Source organism: Lepus europaeus, chromosome 8 (genome assembly GCF_033115175.1).
Source record: "Lepus europaeus isolate LE1 chromosome 8, mLepTim1.pri, whole genome shotgun sequence".
In the NCBI taxonomy this organism is placed as follows: Eukaryota; Metazoa; Chordata; class Mammalia; order Lagomorpha; family Leporidae; genus Lepus; species Lepus europaeus.
Window position 1 is genome coordinate 111,799,046 of NC_084834.1, and position 17,831 is coordinate 111,816,876.

At 43.0% G+C, this 17,831-nt stretch overlaps 1 protein-coding gene across 4 annotated transcripts in view; it reads left to right on the forward strand.

Moving 5' to 3' along the window:
• The first annotated feature begins 283 nt into the window (after window positions 1–283).
• EPHA5 (EPH receptor A5) overlaps window positions 284–17,831 on the forward strand; it is a 368,735-nt gene continuing 351,187 nt past the window's right edge. For all 4 annotated transcript variants that reach the window (XM_062199261.1, XM_062199263.1, XM_062199262.1 and 1 more), the window contains exon 1: window positions 284–467. In XM_062199261.1, the coding sequence (XP_062055245.1) occupies window positions 284–467 (184 nt within the window). The remainder of the gene's footprint in view (window positions 468–17,831) is intronic.

Genomic DNA, 17,831 nt, shown 5'->3' on the forward strand with positions numbered 1-17,831 from the left:
CCGCGGGCGCCTTGGCCCCGCGTCCGGGACTGCACGGACTGAGAACTGGGATCCCCTCGAAGCCCTGCGCAGGGGGCACGGAGGGAGCCCGACGCAAACTTGAGCCGTCTCGGCGCACCCGTGCGTCCCGCATTTTGGAAGAGCCGCCGCGTGCCGCGTGCCGGAAGGCGGAAGACCCCCGCGGGGCGCGTGGAGGAGCCCCGAGCCTCCTTCGGCCTTTTCGCGGCGCAGGAGCCGGTGCCCGGAGCTGCGCGGGACAGGAGGCGAAGGAGGCTGGGAGAAGATGCGGGGCTCGGGGCCCCGCGCCGCGAGAAGCCAGCGGGCGCCGGGCGGCGGCGGCGGCTACACCTCCGGCCCCTCTGCGTCCCTGGCCGGCTGCTGCTCCGCACCTCGCATGGCTCCCCTCTGGACGTGCCTTCTCCTGTGCGCCGCGCTCCGGACCCTCCTGGCCAGCCCTAGCAATGAAGGTAGGGGACTGGGCGTGGGGACCGCGGCGACCCGGGGCGGAGGGGCGAGGCGGGGCCTGGGAAGGAGGGTCGCGGCGCGCCGGGCGCCGGGCAGGCTGCACCTTGCCGCCCGCCGTGCGCGCTCGCCGGCCTTGGCGCTGCCTCTCCGCGGTCCCTGGCTGCATTGTTTGACATTCGCCACGGGGTGCTGGGCGAGCGACCTGCCCGCGGACAGGGGCCGGCTGGGGGCCTGGGGAGTCGGTAGCCAGGCGGAGAGAGCGTGGGGTCTGGGACCCTCGCCGGGAGGTTGGGTGCGGCTGGGTCTCCCGGAGGGCGCCCGGGGAAGTGGCGTATGTGGCTGCAAGGAGTGGGAACTGTTGGGAGCGCAGAGACAGGGACCCCGGGAGCTGTGGGGCGTTAAGAAACCGTTATGAGAGGCTCGGGATGGGAAACGTGGTGGGTGAGGTTGACTGGATGCTCCGCGAGCCCTTATTTAGGGCATCGCCAGCTGCTCTTCCGGGGTGCGTGGCAAGTGCTGTGATCCCTCAAGGGAGGGGGGTGGCGAAGGGAGAAGCAGCCTCGCACTGCCGGTGGTCTTCTCTTCGGGGGGCTCCTTGGCACTCTCGCGGCGCGAAAGTGGGGTGCCGCGGGAGGACCAGCGCAGGGCCTGGGGTGTCGCTGCTGGGAAGTTGCAGCTGGAATCCACCGGGGCTTGTCTCCGGGACGGGAAGAGACCCGCTCCGTCCGCCCCGCGCAGCTCTCTCTCCCCTAGCCCAAGCCTGTGTTCGGGACCCCCAGGGTTGTCCTCTCCGCGCTGGGGGAGAGTAGGACCCGGCGCGAGCGCCAACACCTGTGTCGCGCCCCCCGGCTCCCAGAGCGGTGCTCGGTCCTCGGCCCCCGTCCGCCCGCAGCCGCGCGCCCCAGGCTCCCAGAGCGGTGCTCGGTCCTCTGCCCCCATCCGCCCGCAGCCGTGCCCCCCAGGCTCCCAGAGCAGTGCTCGGTCCTCGACTCCTGTCCACCCGCAGCCGCGCGCCCCAGGCTCCCAGAGCGGTGCTCGGTCCTCGGCCCCCGTCCGCCCGCAGCCGCGCGCCCCAGGCAAACCAGGGCAGTGCTCGGTCCTCGGCCCCTGTCCCCGCAGCCATGCTCCCCAGGCTCACACCCCGACTGCGCGCGGGTCTCGCTGAGCTCCGGGGCGCTTTCCTCGTGGCGGGAGGGTGCGGGGCGGCACCCCGACTCAGACCGCGGTTGGCGCTGCTGGGAGCGGTCAGCTGCCCCCACCCCCCCGACAGCTCTGAACACCCCATCCCCGGGGCTAGAAGGCTGGGGTTTGGACCTGGGTGGGTGCATGCGAAGCGGGAGGTGCAGAACCTTTCTGAAGACATTCCTGGCACTTCTTTGGGGCAGGGGCCGTAGGCCCGGAAAGGTGGAGCGGCGGTGGCCCAGTGGTGGGTGCCCTCGGGGCTGGCTCGGGAACCGCGCGGCGCAGGGGGAGGGTTAGGCTCCCCACTCCCGTCCCCAAGGCGGGCACATTCTCGCTGGAGAATCCCCCCTCCCCAGCGCGCACACACACACACACACGCACACAGTTCTTCTTTAAAATGCGTCTCTCGTTCAAATGCTCTGCCTATTGATGTCATCTCCCGGGTTCAAGGCGTTTTCCCTTCCCGGGAAAGTTGTGCAAGTGTTTTCTGAAGCCGCAGAGCGTTTGTGACGTCGCAGGAGAAATCCCCAGGATTGCTACAGGGCCCGGGGTCTTTTTGTTGCAAGGGGCGCCCAGGCGTGGGTGGAGAGAGCGGTCGCAGGTGCCTCACCTTGCCTGCAGGCTTTCTCCAGGTGGGGTGGGCAGGTAGGTAGGAATGAGGGGGAGTCGCTCCGGGCTGAAGTGCGTTCTCTCAGGGCTGTGAGGGGAGGGAAAGGGGCCGAGGAAGTGGAAGCGAGCTGCGGGTGGGCAACAGCCCGGGACTGCTAAGGTGGTGCAAGGTTTTTGGCACCTGCAGGCTGATGCCTCTCCCCCTGCGGGTGGAACAGGCAGCAGAGCTGGGGCGACAGGAAGCTGGGGGTGCAGGGTGGTGGAACCAAAACGGAGGGGTCTGGACACCAAGGTGTGTGTGATGTCCCCGGCGCATTCGGTGACACGTCACTAGTGTACTTAGTTGGAAATAAAGTCTCATTAATACCTGTGGTTCTCATCTCTGCCCAGCAGTTTAACATCCTTCCATCCGTGTCTCTCCAAACTTTTATTTCTGTTCTGTGAAATCTACGTTCGTTCTATTTCTCAATACTAGTGTCACTTTACACCGAGTAGCAAAATATATCAAAATATGAGGAGACTGTTGATTTTTTTTTAATTTGTCTCAGGATGAGTTTTTCAGTTTTTGTTTGTTCCTGCAGAAACTTTGAAAGGTCAGGGACAGACAGATTTAAGTATACACTGAATTCATGAATAGCTTGAGCTCATATATTGTACTTTCTGTAGTCTGTAGGTAGGTAGTGGTTTTCCAAACCGTTGTGAGTATATACATTTATATGTAGGAATAATACGAGGGCTCATTTTGTGGGAAAAGTTTTTTTTTTATGAAGATAGAAATAAATGTAAACTTACATATGTAATATAAGTCATTTCTAAATTTATCTTTGACAATCATAAACAGAATTGAACAGAGGATAAACATATCTAGAATCTTGAAATGATGTTGAAATTTATTTCAAATATTAGAAGTGTTGAATAGCAGACAACAAGAATAAAATTTACTCTTTATCCAGAATTATAATAAATGTGTAAGTACATTATTAGTTGTGTTAAGTTGGGCATAAACACTTCCATGCAAAAGAAACCTTTAATCTATGATACATAGGCTACACATTAGTGTGAGTAATTCAGAAAGATTTTTAGCAAGAGACTTGGCCCAGATTGATCACAAAGGACATATTATTAGGAAGTGTATCAACAACTGAAAATTTTGATAGATCTAATAAGGGGGCATGTCCAGGGCTATGAATTTTGGAGGTGGCCCTGAACTTACTCAGTAACTGCCACTTTTTGCTGTCTGGAGATATATTTGTAAACAAGCATTATTTGACAAGTGCTTTTCGCAGCAGGGACTCTTGGCCAATTACTGCTGAACAGCTCTGCATTGAAAATGATTCACCCGCAGTGAATCCAGCTTGAGTCACTGAAGCTGCCGTCAGTAACGTCCCAGCAAACAGCTTCTGGGAGTGGTCAGCAGTGTGCGTTGGAAACGTCCAAGTTCTGGTCTCCCAACATTTTGCAGCGTTCAGAAGGTGGTATAGAAAGGTTCTGAGAAAAGAAACACAACAATCATAAAATTGTACGCATCTTCACTGGAAAGGTAGAAAAGAAGTTTGGGTTAGGGTCTTCCCTGTTTTATAATAGAACCGGGCCCATAAAACAGATTGGCGGACATAATAGATTTGTAAAACTAAATGGCTTCATTTTGTGGCCTTGTCATTCTGTTGTAATTCATTTCCTTTCAGTTAAGTCCATGGACGCCACAGAAAAGGGACAGTAAAATCATTCCCTCACTGGGTCATTACTAACAAGAAAAGAGAGCCATTATCCCCTTTTGAATCTTAGATTGTTGGCACCAGAAGAGACCATGCAGTTTTGGCTTTTTGCTTAATAAACCATGACTGGGACAGGGGCGGAGGTGGAGGTGGGACGGGGTGGGGTGCTGGCGCTTGATGTATTAAGCTGTTTTTTGAGATAGAGATCTTTCTGGGTGTCGGGGCTTCAGGTAAGGTGTTTTTAGTTCCTCGTGTAAGACAGGTGGTGGGCAAATCCTGTATTTACACACTGGAGATTTCTCCTTGATTGAGAATGTTCTTGCAGTGTTTTCACTCGGAAATCCTGTTAAGTCTTCATTCCAAACCACAAGGGATAGAGTTGCCTAGGGAGGAAGATTCGCATTTTATACTTAGAAATGTGTCATTTACCATTATTTGTATATTCCTGTGCTCTACAGAAGATGACCATTTAGAGCACGAGGATTTTGTTTCTTTACATAAATATTTTGTGGATTTTGTTTCTTTACATAAATATTTTGTTTCTTTACACCGTGACACACATAGAACTTTCTGGAGACACAGGTCTTCCCATACTGCTTAATTAAATACTTTATTAGATATTGCTACTGTTGAGGAAATGACTCCGCTTGCGTTGATTGAATCTACCTCTTGAATCTCCTTTGTTTGGAGTGTTTTTGACTGTATTTGCTTGAATGACCACTTAACTTTGCTTTCATTTGGAAGAAACCTTTCTAGGTTTAATTGTAAAAACAAAGTCTAATGTTTGCTATTATATTAACTGTAGCTGTTTTTACTTTTATGCTTTGAATTCACAGTACTTTTGAAAAGAAAAGTACACCGAAGTGTGAAGAAATGACTACTGTAAAGAGAATTGATAATTCTTTATGCATTGTTTTTCGATTTAAATGAGCAGATGTAGTCCACTGTACAAGTGAATTATTTTAAGTTAGCGGAGGTATCTAATTATTTGGAGAGTTACGGCATTTCAACAATATTAAATTAGCTTTATAGTGGTTTTCATGAAACATCAAGCTGTGCGTGCTAACCACTGAAAATTTATTGTAGTATTGTTCTGAGAGTAAATCGTGATTATAAAAGCAATATAAGAGCTAAAATGTAAGTTGTTATCTTAGAGATGCAGGGTGATTCTTGCTGTTATAATATCTCTGGTGAGTATATCCCAGTAGAAGCAGAATAGCTTCTACTGATATGCTGCACTGGGTAAATACATATTTAGATATTTTATCAAAATATATGTAATCAATAGGATAAGTGGAAATTTCCTCAAAGAGATATTCTGGGCTGTTGTATACATAGACACACCTAACAGAGTGGTTAACCAACATTAAAAAATTCATATAATCTCTCCTGGTCTAATCACACGACATGTTTCTATGGGTGTGGATATAAAGGTAGGTGTAAAACAAAGTTCTAAAAACTTTGGAGACACAGATTGGAATGGTTAATCTTTTAAGGAAAGAGTTTGATAGTAATGTACATCTTAATCAACACAATGTGATTGTGCAGTGAGATGCATTACATACAGGAAGCAGATAAGTAATGGTAGATTGCCCCATGCGTTTACAGTTTTAAAGCGCTATACAGCAGTTGGAAAACTGCAAGATTTGATGGTTATTCTCTGTGAGCAGCTCGTCTGAATTACTGGTTTCATTGAAAAAAGTTCTTTCAAAATAGAAATGACCCATTTTTAAGTATTTGTTTTTCAGCTTTCAAAGCACTTAGATGATAGTTTTGCCTTTGTACTTTCCAGCTTTTCAGACATTTGTTTTTTAAGAGTTAAGGAAATGATTTTAAAGTGTTTGAATAATGCCAGATGGATTGCAGTGTATAAATTATAAATTTGGAAGAGCAGTTCATTTTTGCTAACCCGTTTTAACATATACATAGTTATTACTGCAATGAAAAATTTTCTCAAAGCATCACTAATGCCATAATTATTCCAAATGAAGTTACAAATAGTGGTACAGACCTTCTTGACTATTGAAAGTTGCAAAATTTATTTTGATGCTATAGATTTCACATACAAAAAATTCATTCATACTAATTATTCTTATGATATAAAAACATGGCTCTAACTTAAAATTCATATTATAGTTACTATATGGACTATTTGATTTGTTTGAAAAATAAATTCAATGACATTCATGAGAAATGGAAATTTTTGAGTTCTCTTTTATTTCACTATTATAAAAATTCTTGATATAATCTGTTAATTCAAAGAAAAATTAAAAGCTCTGTATGATACATACAGATTTGAATTGTGTTTTTTCTAATGTGTAATAATTTATACTCTTGTTCTTTTTTTGTTTCTAAAAACTCACATTTTTCATCTAGTGTTCCTAATGAGAATCCCAGGTGTTACAAAGTCATAAAATAAAACTATAATTTACTGTGTGCCCCACTTGGAGTTTTTAAAAGCTCTGAGGTTTGGTATGATGACATTTATTAACTGCCATTTAATGTTAGTATAACTTCTTCAATTTTTTTTTTATCTTTAGCGGTTTAAAGAAACCAAGAGTTCTTTTTACTATTGAAATATTCCCAGAAAATCTTCAGAAAGCCGTATGTTTTGCCTTTGGAGAACCATTTAGTTGTATTCCACTTAAGGCAAACCTGGCAGGTTCTGCTCATAATTTTCTGTAGTGCTTCTTTTAGTGTAGGATTCACAGCCTATATATGCAGCCATCAGCTGTGTATTATTTTATCCTGAATCTTCATGGAAAATGCGTTATAAAGAAACTACACATGGATTTCCAAATTTTGGTACCAACACATGCATGCCTTTTCATTCTATTTTCCATGAACTTTTGGAGCTCCCCTCCTATTCCTGTGAAGTGATTACTTAAACCATGGCAGAGCACCCAGAACTTTGTTGAGTGAGCACAAGTAGACTCTGGGTTGTGCCTTCTGTCCTTTTCCCCTCCCCGGTGACTTACTGTTCCTGCCTTCAGCTGTTGTGCTTCTAAGAAGCCTGCCGTGCTTCTGCTGGGAGTGCAATGGATGTCTGCCTGTGGATGTGTTCTGGGGCGTGTGGAAAGATTGTGGTGAGGGTAGAAGAAAGGTGGGAATGGGGTCAGACTGGCATCATCACAGACATTTTGTATTTTTATTGATGCATCGTAGTTATATAAAATCAATATTAATAAAAGTTTTGTTTTTAGCTTTTTAAAAAAAAATACCACACACACATTTCAATCTCACATTTGTTTCATAATGGTTCTGAAGATAAAACATTCTGACTAAGAAGCAGAATAGTTCTCTGGTTCATTTTGGTTTGTATAACCAGGCTTTTTGCCCTTCTCTTTCACTGTGAAACCTTATTTTTTTTTGAGATATGCCACACACTTGTGGTGTTCAACAGCCCGCGGGTGAAATAACTGGCATTAAGGTGTTTGTGCTGGTTCCTCTGTTTCACCTGTAGGTGATGCAGTCTTCGCCCAGGCTCTGTCTTCTGCAGCCATCACTTTGTCTGCGGCTCTCCATAACCTGGGCCCACAACTGTGTTAGGTAATGATTCTGTGTGTGTGTGTTTTTTTCAAGAGCCAAGACCTGAGGGCTGAAATATTTTGCATATGCTTTGTGAGAAAATGTTCCTAGTTGGAAACATGTTTCAGGCTAAGTATTGGAAGATTTAGAGAAAATACAGTCTGTTCTTTTACTCAGAGATGGATAGTGTCTTTTTTCCCTTAAAATAATGTCACACTTATGTTCATCTGTCACATCTCTCTCCTCTCTCTCCCTGCTCCGTCTCAACTCCACAAAGTCAACGGGAGTTAGGTGGGTAAGAGCTGGAGCCTGTTACATTCCAACACCGTCCAGGAAGTAGGCTTTAAGATGAGGTGTTAAGAAGACAGCGTTAATGATCCAGTCCTTAAAGAACAGATGGTGGCTTATTTCAGAAATCCGAAGTACAGAAGGTTAGCCCATCTCTGCCACTTCTGCCCTTCTTACAAGACAGCTCACTTACTTGCTCTGGCTGTCCCTTCCATTCCAGGATGCTTGTTAATGTCTTTTCTAGGGAAAGACAAACTCAGCAGGTAAGTCCAGCTGGCACCAGCTCAGCCCAGCAGTCCACAGCAGGAGCTTGCTCCGTGAGCCAAGCTCCTGCTTCCCCCTAAGCTCTGGGCTTGTCACTAGCAGGAAAGGTGGTAGAGGCTGCCCTGCCTGGTGAAAGATGACAGTGGACCCTGCTCCTCCAAACATTGATTGTAGGCAGTGGAGTGGTAAGTGCTCCACCTCTTAAAGGGGTGCAGCCAGCCTTCTGAGGCAGGAAGTGCTACTGAGCACTTGAGAGCTGTGTCAGAAGGATTTAAACTGTATCTGGTTTCAAGTCATCATATTTGATCTCTTGAAGGAAGGAAGGGGTAGCAACAGAACTAAAAAACAACATTCATCTTGCAGATTTTAGAGTCCTGTGTTTGATTTCAGCCTGGGACATAGGGAGAGAATTAGGTTCTATGGAATTACAGAAAAATCAGCAAGAAAAACAAACAAAAACTGGCTTTGGAATTCCAAAAGAAACAAATGCACGTGCTCTTGTTTTTGCTAATTTCCCTCATTTATTAACTTTGACCTTTTTTTTTTTTTAAATGTCAGTGCATTTATCTGTATTCTAATTGGCAGAGCACCAGTGTAAGCTGTGGAGGGGTGGGGGAAACCTGGGCCTGCAACTGATTAGCAATAGGTGCAGCCCGCGTGGGTTAACACTTGGCTGGGTAAGGGTTGGGAAAATCCTTACATTGTTTGAGGGAACATCCTTAAGAAAAGGAATCTGTTAATTTTGCAAATTTAATAGCAGTACAGATTTTGTGAACTCTTTGGAGGGTCCTGTAGCTTCATTTTTTGCTTCACCGTAACTATGCTTCTTGTAGAGTAATACAGAAGAGGGAGGTTTGAAGATCACGAACTCAGCTCTGCCCCTCCAATAGTTAAGATGGAGATGCTATGGCACGCCCATAGGGTTGCTGTGAAAGTGGAATGATGTGTTTATGTTGTCTAGTAAAATTCCTACAGCTGTAAAAAATGCAGTGCCTGTCTTTTTCCCACTCTTATGTTTAGAGTATTTGAAATATGACTTCACAATCACTGATCTTCATCTTCCTTGGATTGGATGAGTAAGGGGAGTCTGGGCTGGGAAAGCGATCTAACAAAAGGGATTTCTTATGCAGATTTTCCACTGGGCTTTCCAAGCTCAAAATCAACCACATGAATTGTCCTAATTTTCTACCAGAATGCCTCATTATTTAGTACTGAATGTTGGTATTTGATTAGTAAATAAGGGGAAAACCATTGTTACAAGGAGCATGGACTGTAAATATTGCTTTTTGCCTCAGCTCCTCCCATGTAAGTGGATAGAGGGCAGATGTTTATGTATTAGCCACAATACACATCAAGCGGTATCAATCACATTTAGCAGTATCTTCAGGTATTTTGTGTATATAGTCATAGAATGGGATGGTGTTAGTTTTATTTTAACAAATATATATGTATATATATATATTTTTTTTTTTTTAACAGGCAGAGTTAGACAATGAGAGAGACAGAGAGAAAGGTCTTCCTTCTGTTGGTTCACCCCCCAAATGGCCACTATGGCCAGCGCACTGCACCGAATGAAGCCAGGAGCCAGGTGCTTCCTCCTGGTCTCCCATGCAGGTGCAGGGCCCAAGGACTTGGGCCATCCTCCACTGCCTTCCTGGGCCACAGCAGAGAGCTGGACTGGAAGAGGAGCAACTGGGACAGAACCGGTGCCCTGACTGGGACTAGAACCCGAGGTACCAGTGCCACAGGCGGAGAATTAGCCTAGTGAGCCGTGGCGCTGGCCTATTTTAGCAAATATTTTAAAAAAATAGGTATGATGTCTGTATATATATATGTGTGTATATACATTTATGTGTGTGTGTATATATATATATGTATATATATATACATATATATATATATATATGAATGAGAGGAAGAGAGAGAGACAGAGACAGAGATGTCATTACAATGACCTGGAAGATCCTGCTGTGTGGAAAGTGTGGAGAAGCAAATCCTTAGACGTTTCCTGAAAGAGATATCTGACAGTACAAATTGACACCTCTGTGTTTAGCTTGAAAAATTTGTGTAATCATGGAATTGAAAGGTAACTTTTATTTGGAGCCAATCATTTTGAAATCCACACCTTTTTTGATAATATACATTTTCATGAATTTTTGAAGACCCTCATATAAACTAAGTAAACTTGCCTGAATTCCATATTTTCATGACCATTTTGAAATACCCTTGCACAGTTTTTTTTAATCTGTTCAATTATATGCTGTGTTTAAAATATTATTTGGAACTATGAGTCTTTATCTTTTCTGAAAAGTTTTAATATTTTATGAGGAATTGTGTTTTTATGGAGGCTAACATATTGGAGTTTAAGGAACTTTGGAATGCATTGTATTTAGATCTGCTTGTAAAGTGTATGTGAGTGTGTGCTCGTGTACACTCACCTATATATAATAATTGGAGCTGACATTCATTATTGACTTTTCTAGGTGGCAGACATTTTTCTAAGTGGTTTCTTGTTTTCATCAAAATGAACCTAGGCAATAGTATTATTGCTATCATCACCATCTCTCTATGTACACACGAGGACATTGAGGTAGGCCATGATGACATAACTTCTCAGGGTTACACATCTGAGAGTGGAAGAGCCTGCTTTAAACCCAGGCAGGTTGATGGCCGCATTGCTCCTGTCAGCCTTCCAGATGGGGGTAATTACTGTCTCCCAGACACGCTCAGTTACTCTTACCCTCACCATCCAAATACTGGCTTATTCCATAGACAGAGGGAAGTCCAGTAAAAGTGCATGCAAAAAAAATCATATGGAGCCCTGCATCACCCCACTCAGGGTCACTCATAACTCCAGTTTGTCCCTCTCATCAACAGCTGAGGGACTGCTGGTCATCTTGCCCATCTGCACTGATTTCCCTCCCCCTGCTGATATCTTTCAGTTGTCTGGAGCTCAGGAACACAGGGCGACATCTCTTCCCACACATTTCCTCTTTTCACTTCAGAGCATGTGTGCTTTATCTTTGTAATTTTTTTCCCTCTTACTTTAGTGTAGAAACAATTCAGTTCTCAATCCCCAGCCCAGATTAGATTCCAGACCTAGCTTTGCACACCCCCAAATCCATTAAGAACCTCTCCTCCCCAAAGTGCTGTCTTTTGCTGATTGCTAGCCCTTTCTCTATTAGGAATAGAGTTTTGACAACATAGTTTCACCCTAAGCTGTGACAGCCTGAATATTTATTTTTTAGGCAGCACCTACTTCTCTCATAAGGGATGGACTGAAAGATTCCATGAACAATTTATTCACTTTTTTTAATAAGATTATTTATTTTTAACATTGAATTGTCAACTTTGTATTTAGGTTTAGACAAAGATACACAGAGAGAAACAGACACAGAGAGAAATCTTCAGTGTGCTGGTTCACTCTCCAGTTGCCCTCACATTCACTTTTGTCCCCTATCAAATTCAGTACCTTCAGTGGTTTTTTCGTCCTTTGCACATGGAGTTACATTAAATATTTTATAATCACTTTTATAAGTTTATATTAAGGCAGTACATTATTCCACATGACTCATAAAAAATTCTGTTGGATAGAGTGGAGAAAATCGTTGTTATAAATGAAGTAATTGAAACAAGAAAGTTTGATCTGTTAAAAACACAGCACTAGCATCAAAGTCGCCCTTTCCCTGTAGTCAGTGTAACACTGGAGAGCCTGGCTCAGCCACTTGGAGCTGTGTGACCTTGGGCAAGTCAGGAACCTCTCTGATTCTATGTTCTCATCTATAAAACGGAATGTTAATGCAATATGGTTTAGCGTTTAAATAAGTTCACATCAATGAAGTACTTTGTGCAGTCCTGGTATATAGTATGTAATGTGTCAATGTTGGGGATTACATGTGCTAAGAAAATAGTGTGGGTTTGCATTCCGACATTTAGCAAGGTCTACTTTTCTATATTAGTGGGCGAGTCCTGTCTAATATTTCTTGTAAATGGAAACATCAGAAGAAGAGCACTTGGCTTCAGTTCGGTTGCTCAAACAGCCCTTATCTACTCCATGTGTAAAGTTCTTCCCAAGCCCTCCGGCACCATCAGGATAAAATGATCCGAGCTCCCTGAGCCTGCGTGTGAAGTCCTCAGTGGTGGGCTGCTGGCTGCCCTCTCCCACCTGCTCCTGGTCCCTGCCGGCCAGGCCCGTGTGGCAGAGCACTGTTTTCAGAGCTGTTGGATGCCCAGAGCTCAACAGGAAACCCTCACTTCCTGCCTCCAATGGGACCATGTGATTTTTATGCCTAGGTCTGTACAGACGGATTTGCACAAGATTGTGTGCTCATTTTTATTCCAGATGTAGCCTATCACATGTGGATGGAATTAGGTTTTCACTTCTTTGGATGTTTCTGATGTTTGATCAGAGTGGAAACCCCTGCAGAAAGTAAAGGTTAACCAGAGAAAAGTTTTCTTCTGAACTGAAAATTCATGACCAGAAGAGATAGTATGATTTGCCAGTCAAAGTGAGTTAAACCCAAGGAAATTGACAGTAGAAGGTTTTGGGTGTGTTTGTTGTTTTCTACATTTACCAAGTGCATTGAGAGACAGCTCCAGTACCTGGCCCTCCACCTGGAACATCAAGGATGGATGGGATACTCTGTACATTGATGTTTAATGAGTGGCATGAAGTGACATCTCTGATTTTAAGCTTACTGCATGTGTTTTTTTTAAAAAAATATTTTATTTCTGAATAGTATTAAATTTACAAAACAAAAATTGTGATGTAGTAATAGAGTTGCCATATATCCCTCCCCCATGTCCTCTGTGAACATCTTCAGTTAGGGATTTTGTCACAATTAAAGAATCACATCCAGTTTCCCCTATTTTTATAATAAAAAAGAATTTAAACCTTTTATCACACCTGCCTCTCCCAAACTCTGGTAATCAACACTTTATGTTCACATTGAGGTTTTTTTGATTTTTTTTCCCCCTATGGTAGCTCCCACACATAGAGAGAATATGTGGAATTTGTCTTTTTGTGTCCGGCTTATTTCACTCAACATGATGTTCTCCAGTTCATTCCTTTTGCTGCAGATGACAGGATTTTTATTGTTTTAATGATTGCATAATATTCCATTGTATTTATATCCTACTCTTTTATCCATTTATCTAATGATGTACATCTTGGTTGATTTTGTATTTTGGCTGTTGTGAACAATAGCCATAAACATGGCAGAACAGGTGATTCTTTGACATGTGAGTACAAGTATTTTGGACATATGCCCGCTAGTGGAATTCCTGGGTCACTTGGCAGTTCCATTTCTAGTTTTTTGAAGAAATCCCCATACTGTTTTCCACAGTGGCTGTACTAATTTACATTGCTACCAACAGTGTCTAAGAGTTCCCCTTTCTCCACATTCTTATCAGCATTTGTTGCTCTCTATTTTCCCTTTAACTGGCATTCTGACAGGGATGACATATTATTGTGGTTTTGTTTTTCATTTCCTTGATGGCTGTTGATACTGAGCATTTATTCATATGTTTGTTGGTGATTTCTGCTTCTTCTGAGAACTATCTTCAGGTCTTTTATCTATTTTTTTTTTAAGCTGGATTGTATTGTTTTTGTTCACTTTCGTAAGTTGCTGATGCATTTTGGATATTATTCCTTTGTTGGATAAGTAGCTTGCAAATACTTTCTCCCATTCTGTCAGATGTCTCTTCCCTCTGTTGCTTTCCTTGTCTGTGCAGAAGATTCTCAATATGGTATGGTTCCAATTGCCTAGTTTTGCTTTTGTTGCTTGTGTTTTGGGATCTTATCCGAGAAGTCATCACCTACACCAGTGTCCTAAGTGTTTTCCCTACATTTTCTTCTAGCATCGCTTTAGTCTCAAATCTTAAATTAAGATCTTTGATCTTATTTGATTTGTTTTTTTGTATATGGTAAGAAATAGTGATCTAATTTCATTCTCTAAATATATATGTCCAGTTTTGCCAGCACCAATTATTGAAGAGATTATTTGATCTCCAATGTATATTCTTGGCACCTTTGTCAAAATTCAGTTGGCCATATATTCATGGATTAATTTCTAGGCTCTCTGTTCTGTTCCATGGATCTGTATGCTGGTTGTCATGTCAGTCCATTGCTGTTTGAATTACTATAGCTTTGTAGTACTCTTGGAAATCAAGTATTGTGATGCTTCCAGCTTGATTTATTTTGCTCAAGATCACTTTGGTGATTCTGGGTGTTTTGTGACTCCATGTAAATTTCAGGTTTTTTTTTTTTTTTTCTAATTCTGTAAAGAATGGCATTGGTATTTTGATATGTTAAATCTTATGCAGTCTCACCTCATTGCTCTATTGCTAGTGTAGCCAGTATAGCTCTTTTCCTGAACCCATACCAATTAGAAATTAGTATCTGTTGTTTATTGTCAGTGGAATTTCACTCAAAAATAATTGAAGATAGAAAGGAATCTTTATTTCAGGAAACAGTTTGCAAACTGGGGAGCACAGCCTTTGGTTCGAAATGTAAGTTTGCTCCCAAAGGAACCAAGGGAAGGGCTGTCTCAGAGAGAAAGTGCTTGCCCAAGTTCTTACTCAAGCCCACTATGCAAAAGAGGGCTGGGAGACTGTAGGGGATGGAGAGTGGAGATGGAGGAAGTATCAGTTCTGGTTGACTGATTTTGATTGTTTTTAAAATTATTTATTTGGGAGGAAGAAGGTAAAGGAGGGAAGGGAATGGGAGAGGTGAGAGAAACAGACAGACCAACCCTTGATCTGCGGGCTCCTTCCCCACATGCCTGTGGTAGCTGGGGCTTGGCCAGGGCCAAAGCTGGGAGCCAGGAACCCCATCCAGGTCTTTCACTTGAGGGGTAGGAACTCAATCACCTAGGTTATCCTCTGCTGGCTCTCATGGCTACATTGGCAGGAAGCTGGAGTGAGGAGCCCAAGCCGAGAATCAAACCCAGGTGCTCAGGTTGGGGAGTCACATCTTAACTCCTAGGCTGAACACCTTCCTAACTGCGCATTACAGTTCAGTAGTCAGGTTGGGAGGCCAAGTGGAACTTTTCAGAGATTGTTTGTCTCAGCAGTTGAAAAGGAAACGTGCCTGGGCAAGGGCTGCAAAGTGGTTTTCCAGGAATCCGGAGCATAACAGAGCATGGGTGTAGCCTCTGTCCACAGTGGCTGCGGGGCTCCACTTTGACTTTTACGCCCGTTTTGTCTGGCAGGGCCCATCTCAAAGGTGGGTCTTAAAGTCCCAGGTCTATGTCATAAAGCCTGGTAAACAGACACATGGTCAACCAAATGATTGGGCGATTCACTGACCAAAGCAGGTTAATACCAAGACATGTGTCAGTAAAATACTTTATTTTAGATTTGCCAAAAGTATCAATGAAAAGAGAATTCTACTCAGATCAGCAAGCACCAGAAATCAATTCATAGATAGCCTGTGGTCACCATCTCTTTGTAATTTAATTCACCCACCCCCACTTATGAAAAATTCATGAAATTTGTATAACTTACTCAAGCCACTATTAGACGACATAAAGTAAAATTTTCTGCTTTAAGCATGACTTAATTTTACCTCCAGAAAAACAATTAATGTAAAACATCTGTTTTTTAACGGTTTAAACTTCTTGGGAGTAGATGGATTTACTCTTTCATTTGTTCTAGATTTCCTGGATTATTTTGGCTGTCACTTACTTTATGAAGCCCTTTAGATTTACAATGTGGTAGGAATTCTTAATATTGCAGGGAAAATAGCAGGAAAAAGGATGCCATCAACATGTCAATAGAGTAGATATAAAGCATAGATTTATATATATGGGAGAAATTTTTAAACGCATAACTATACTTTCGTTGGTGTTTGGTTAGTACGTGTAATTAATTATCCCATTAGAAGAAAATAACATTTTTTCATTTATTATGAAATAATAACAAATACATCAGAAATACCAGAGGATTTATGTGAGATTCTAATAAATTATAAAAATTCTTTGAACTGACTGTCCACTTGGAAGGAATGTAACAGCTTTCATAAAGACTGTTAACATAGGATCTTTACTTCTTACAACAACATTTTGAGATTGAGATTATTATTCCATTTAAGGAGGGAAATTGAGTTTTGGAGTGGTTCAATAATTTGTACCAAGTCACACAGCCCATAAGTTGATAGGCCAGGCATCAAATGTTTATGAAGCTGGGATGCTAATTACATCCAGTTTGCTGGAATGTACATTTATTTAAGTGTACTTAGTAGTTTTGTGATTTGTATTTTATGTATGCTTTCAAGGAAGAAATCCTGTTTTATAAAAATCATATGCTTTATAAGAAAATTAGTGTAAGAATAGTACGTGTGTTAGGAAATATGGAAAACTCATATCAAGAAAATCTCACTCCCATCAATGGGAAAGCAATTGAACAGAAAACTAATGTATCAGCTTTCCATTACACAGCTCTCATTTCCTGGTAGAAAACCTGTCAGTTCATTAGGAAACGAACATTTTTTTTCTGACTCTGGGGTTTGAGAGAAGCTGATCATAGTGGTGTTTTTGTTTGGGATATTGAATGAAGCCATGAACAATATTCCCGATTTTTAAAATATATAGAACTGATTTTCACCAGATAGGTTCTTGTGTAAGTCATTGTGGAAAGCCAAGGACAGTGTTAGCAGTGGTTTTCAAACTTTTTTGTTGTTGTTGAGTAGCAGACAGTGTAAACTCATTCAGAAGAAATCACCGTGGACGCCCAGTACATAAAGCAGATACAGGAGAGGTTCTGATTCTCTGGTCTGCATTGTTTCCTCCTCCCCTCATCACCTTGTGTTTCTGAGTCGTGTCGCCTTAGAGCCTCTGGGGCCACGGTGAGCTCCATCTGAAAAGCACTGTGTTAAAATACAGGAGAGCTGTGCTGAGCACAAGATCAGTGTGAAACTATCCTGACTTGTAGCTTTCTGAACATGTACTTGAGAAGTGAATTAGAAGGTAAAGTTTACTCTGAGCCAATGAATGGTTCCTAACCCACAGGTGCTCATCAGAACCAACTCAGAGTGTGGTTAAATATGCCGTCTGCCCCAGCCGAAGCTCAACAAATCGAAGCTTACTACAGCAATTTCTATGGAAATGTATACTTTTGGAATCTGTAGTTTGAGAATCATCTATAAATAATTCTTATCTTTGTCCTTGTTAGAGAACGCTTGCTGGCTTGCTGAGAACAGAGGTACTCAAAGCAGGATGAGTGGACTGGAATGGGTGCCAGTGTGCGGTGATCCCAGCATAAAGACAGGGAGTTAGCTTTTAGAGACTTCTTGCAATTAGACATTGCCACAACCATCCAACTGTGTGATAGGCAGAATCACCCTATTGAACCATGGCATCGCCCAGTTCTAATGCTGTCAACTCTAATTGAGAATAAGAATTACTTGGATGGTGAATAGGTGGGGAATTTTCTAAAAAGCAGTCTCCTAGCTCTACCTAATACCCCAGTTTTGTTGGTTTTAGAAGGAGCCAGTGTATCTACATTAAAAAAAAATACTGCTGGTGATTCAAATATGGATAACAGAAATAGCACACTTAAAAATACTATGAATGTATATGAGGCAACTTTCAAAAGTATGTGGAAAATGGAATTGCAATTATATTTCAGAGGCTGATGTTGTAGCATAGCAGATAAAGCTGCTGCCTGTGATGCCAGTATTCCATATGGGGGCTGGTTCAAGTCCCAGCTGTTCCACTTCTGATCCAGCTCCCTGCTAATGGCCTGGGAAAACAGTGGAGGATGGCCCAAGTACTTGGGCCC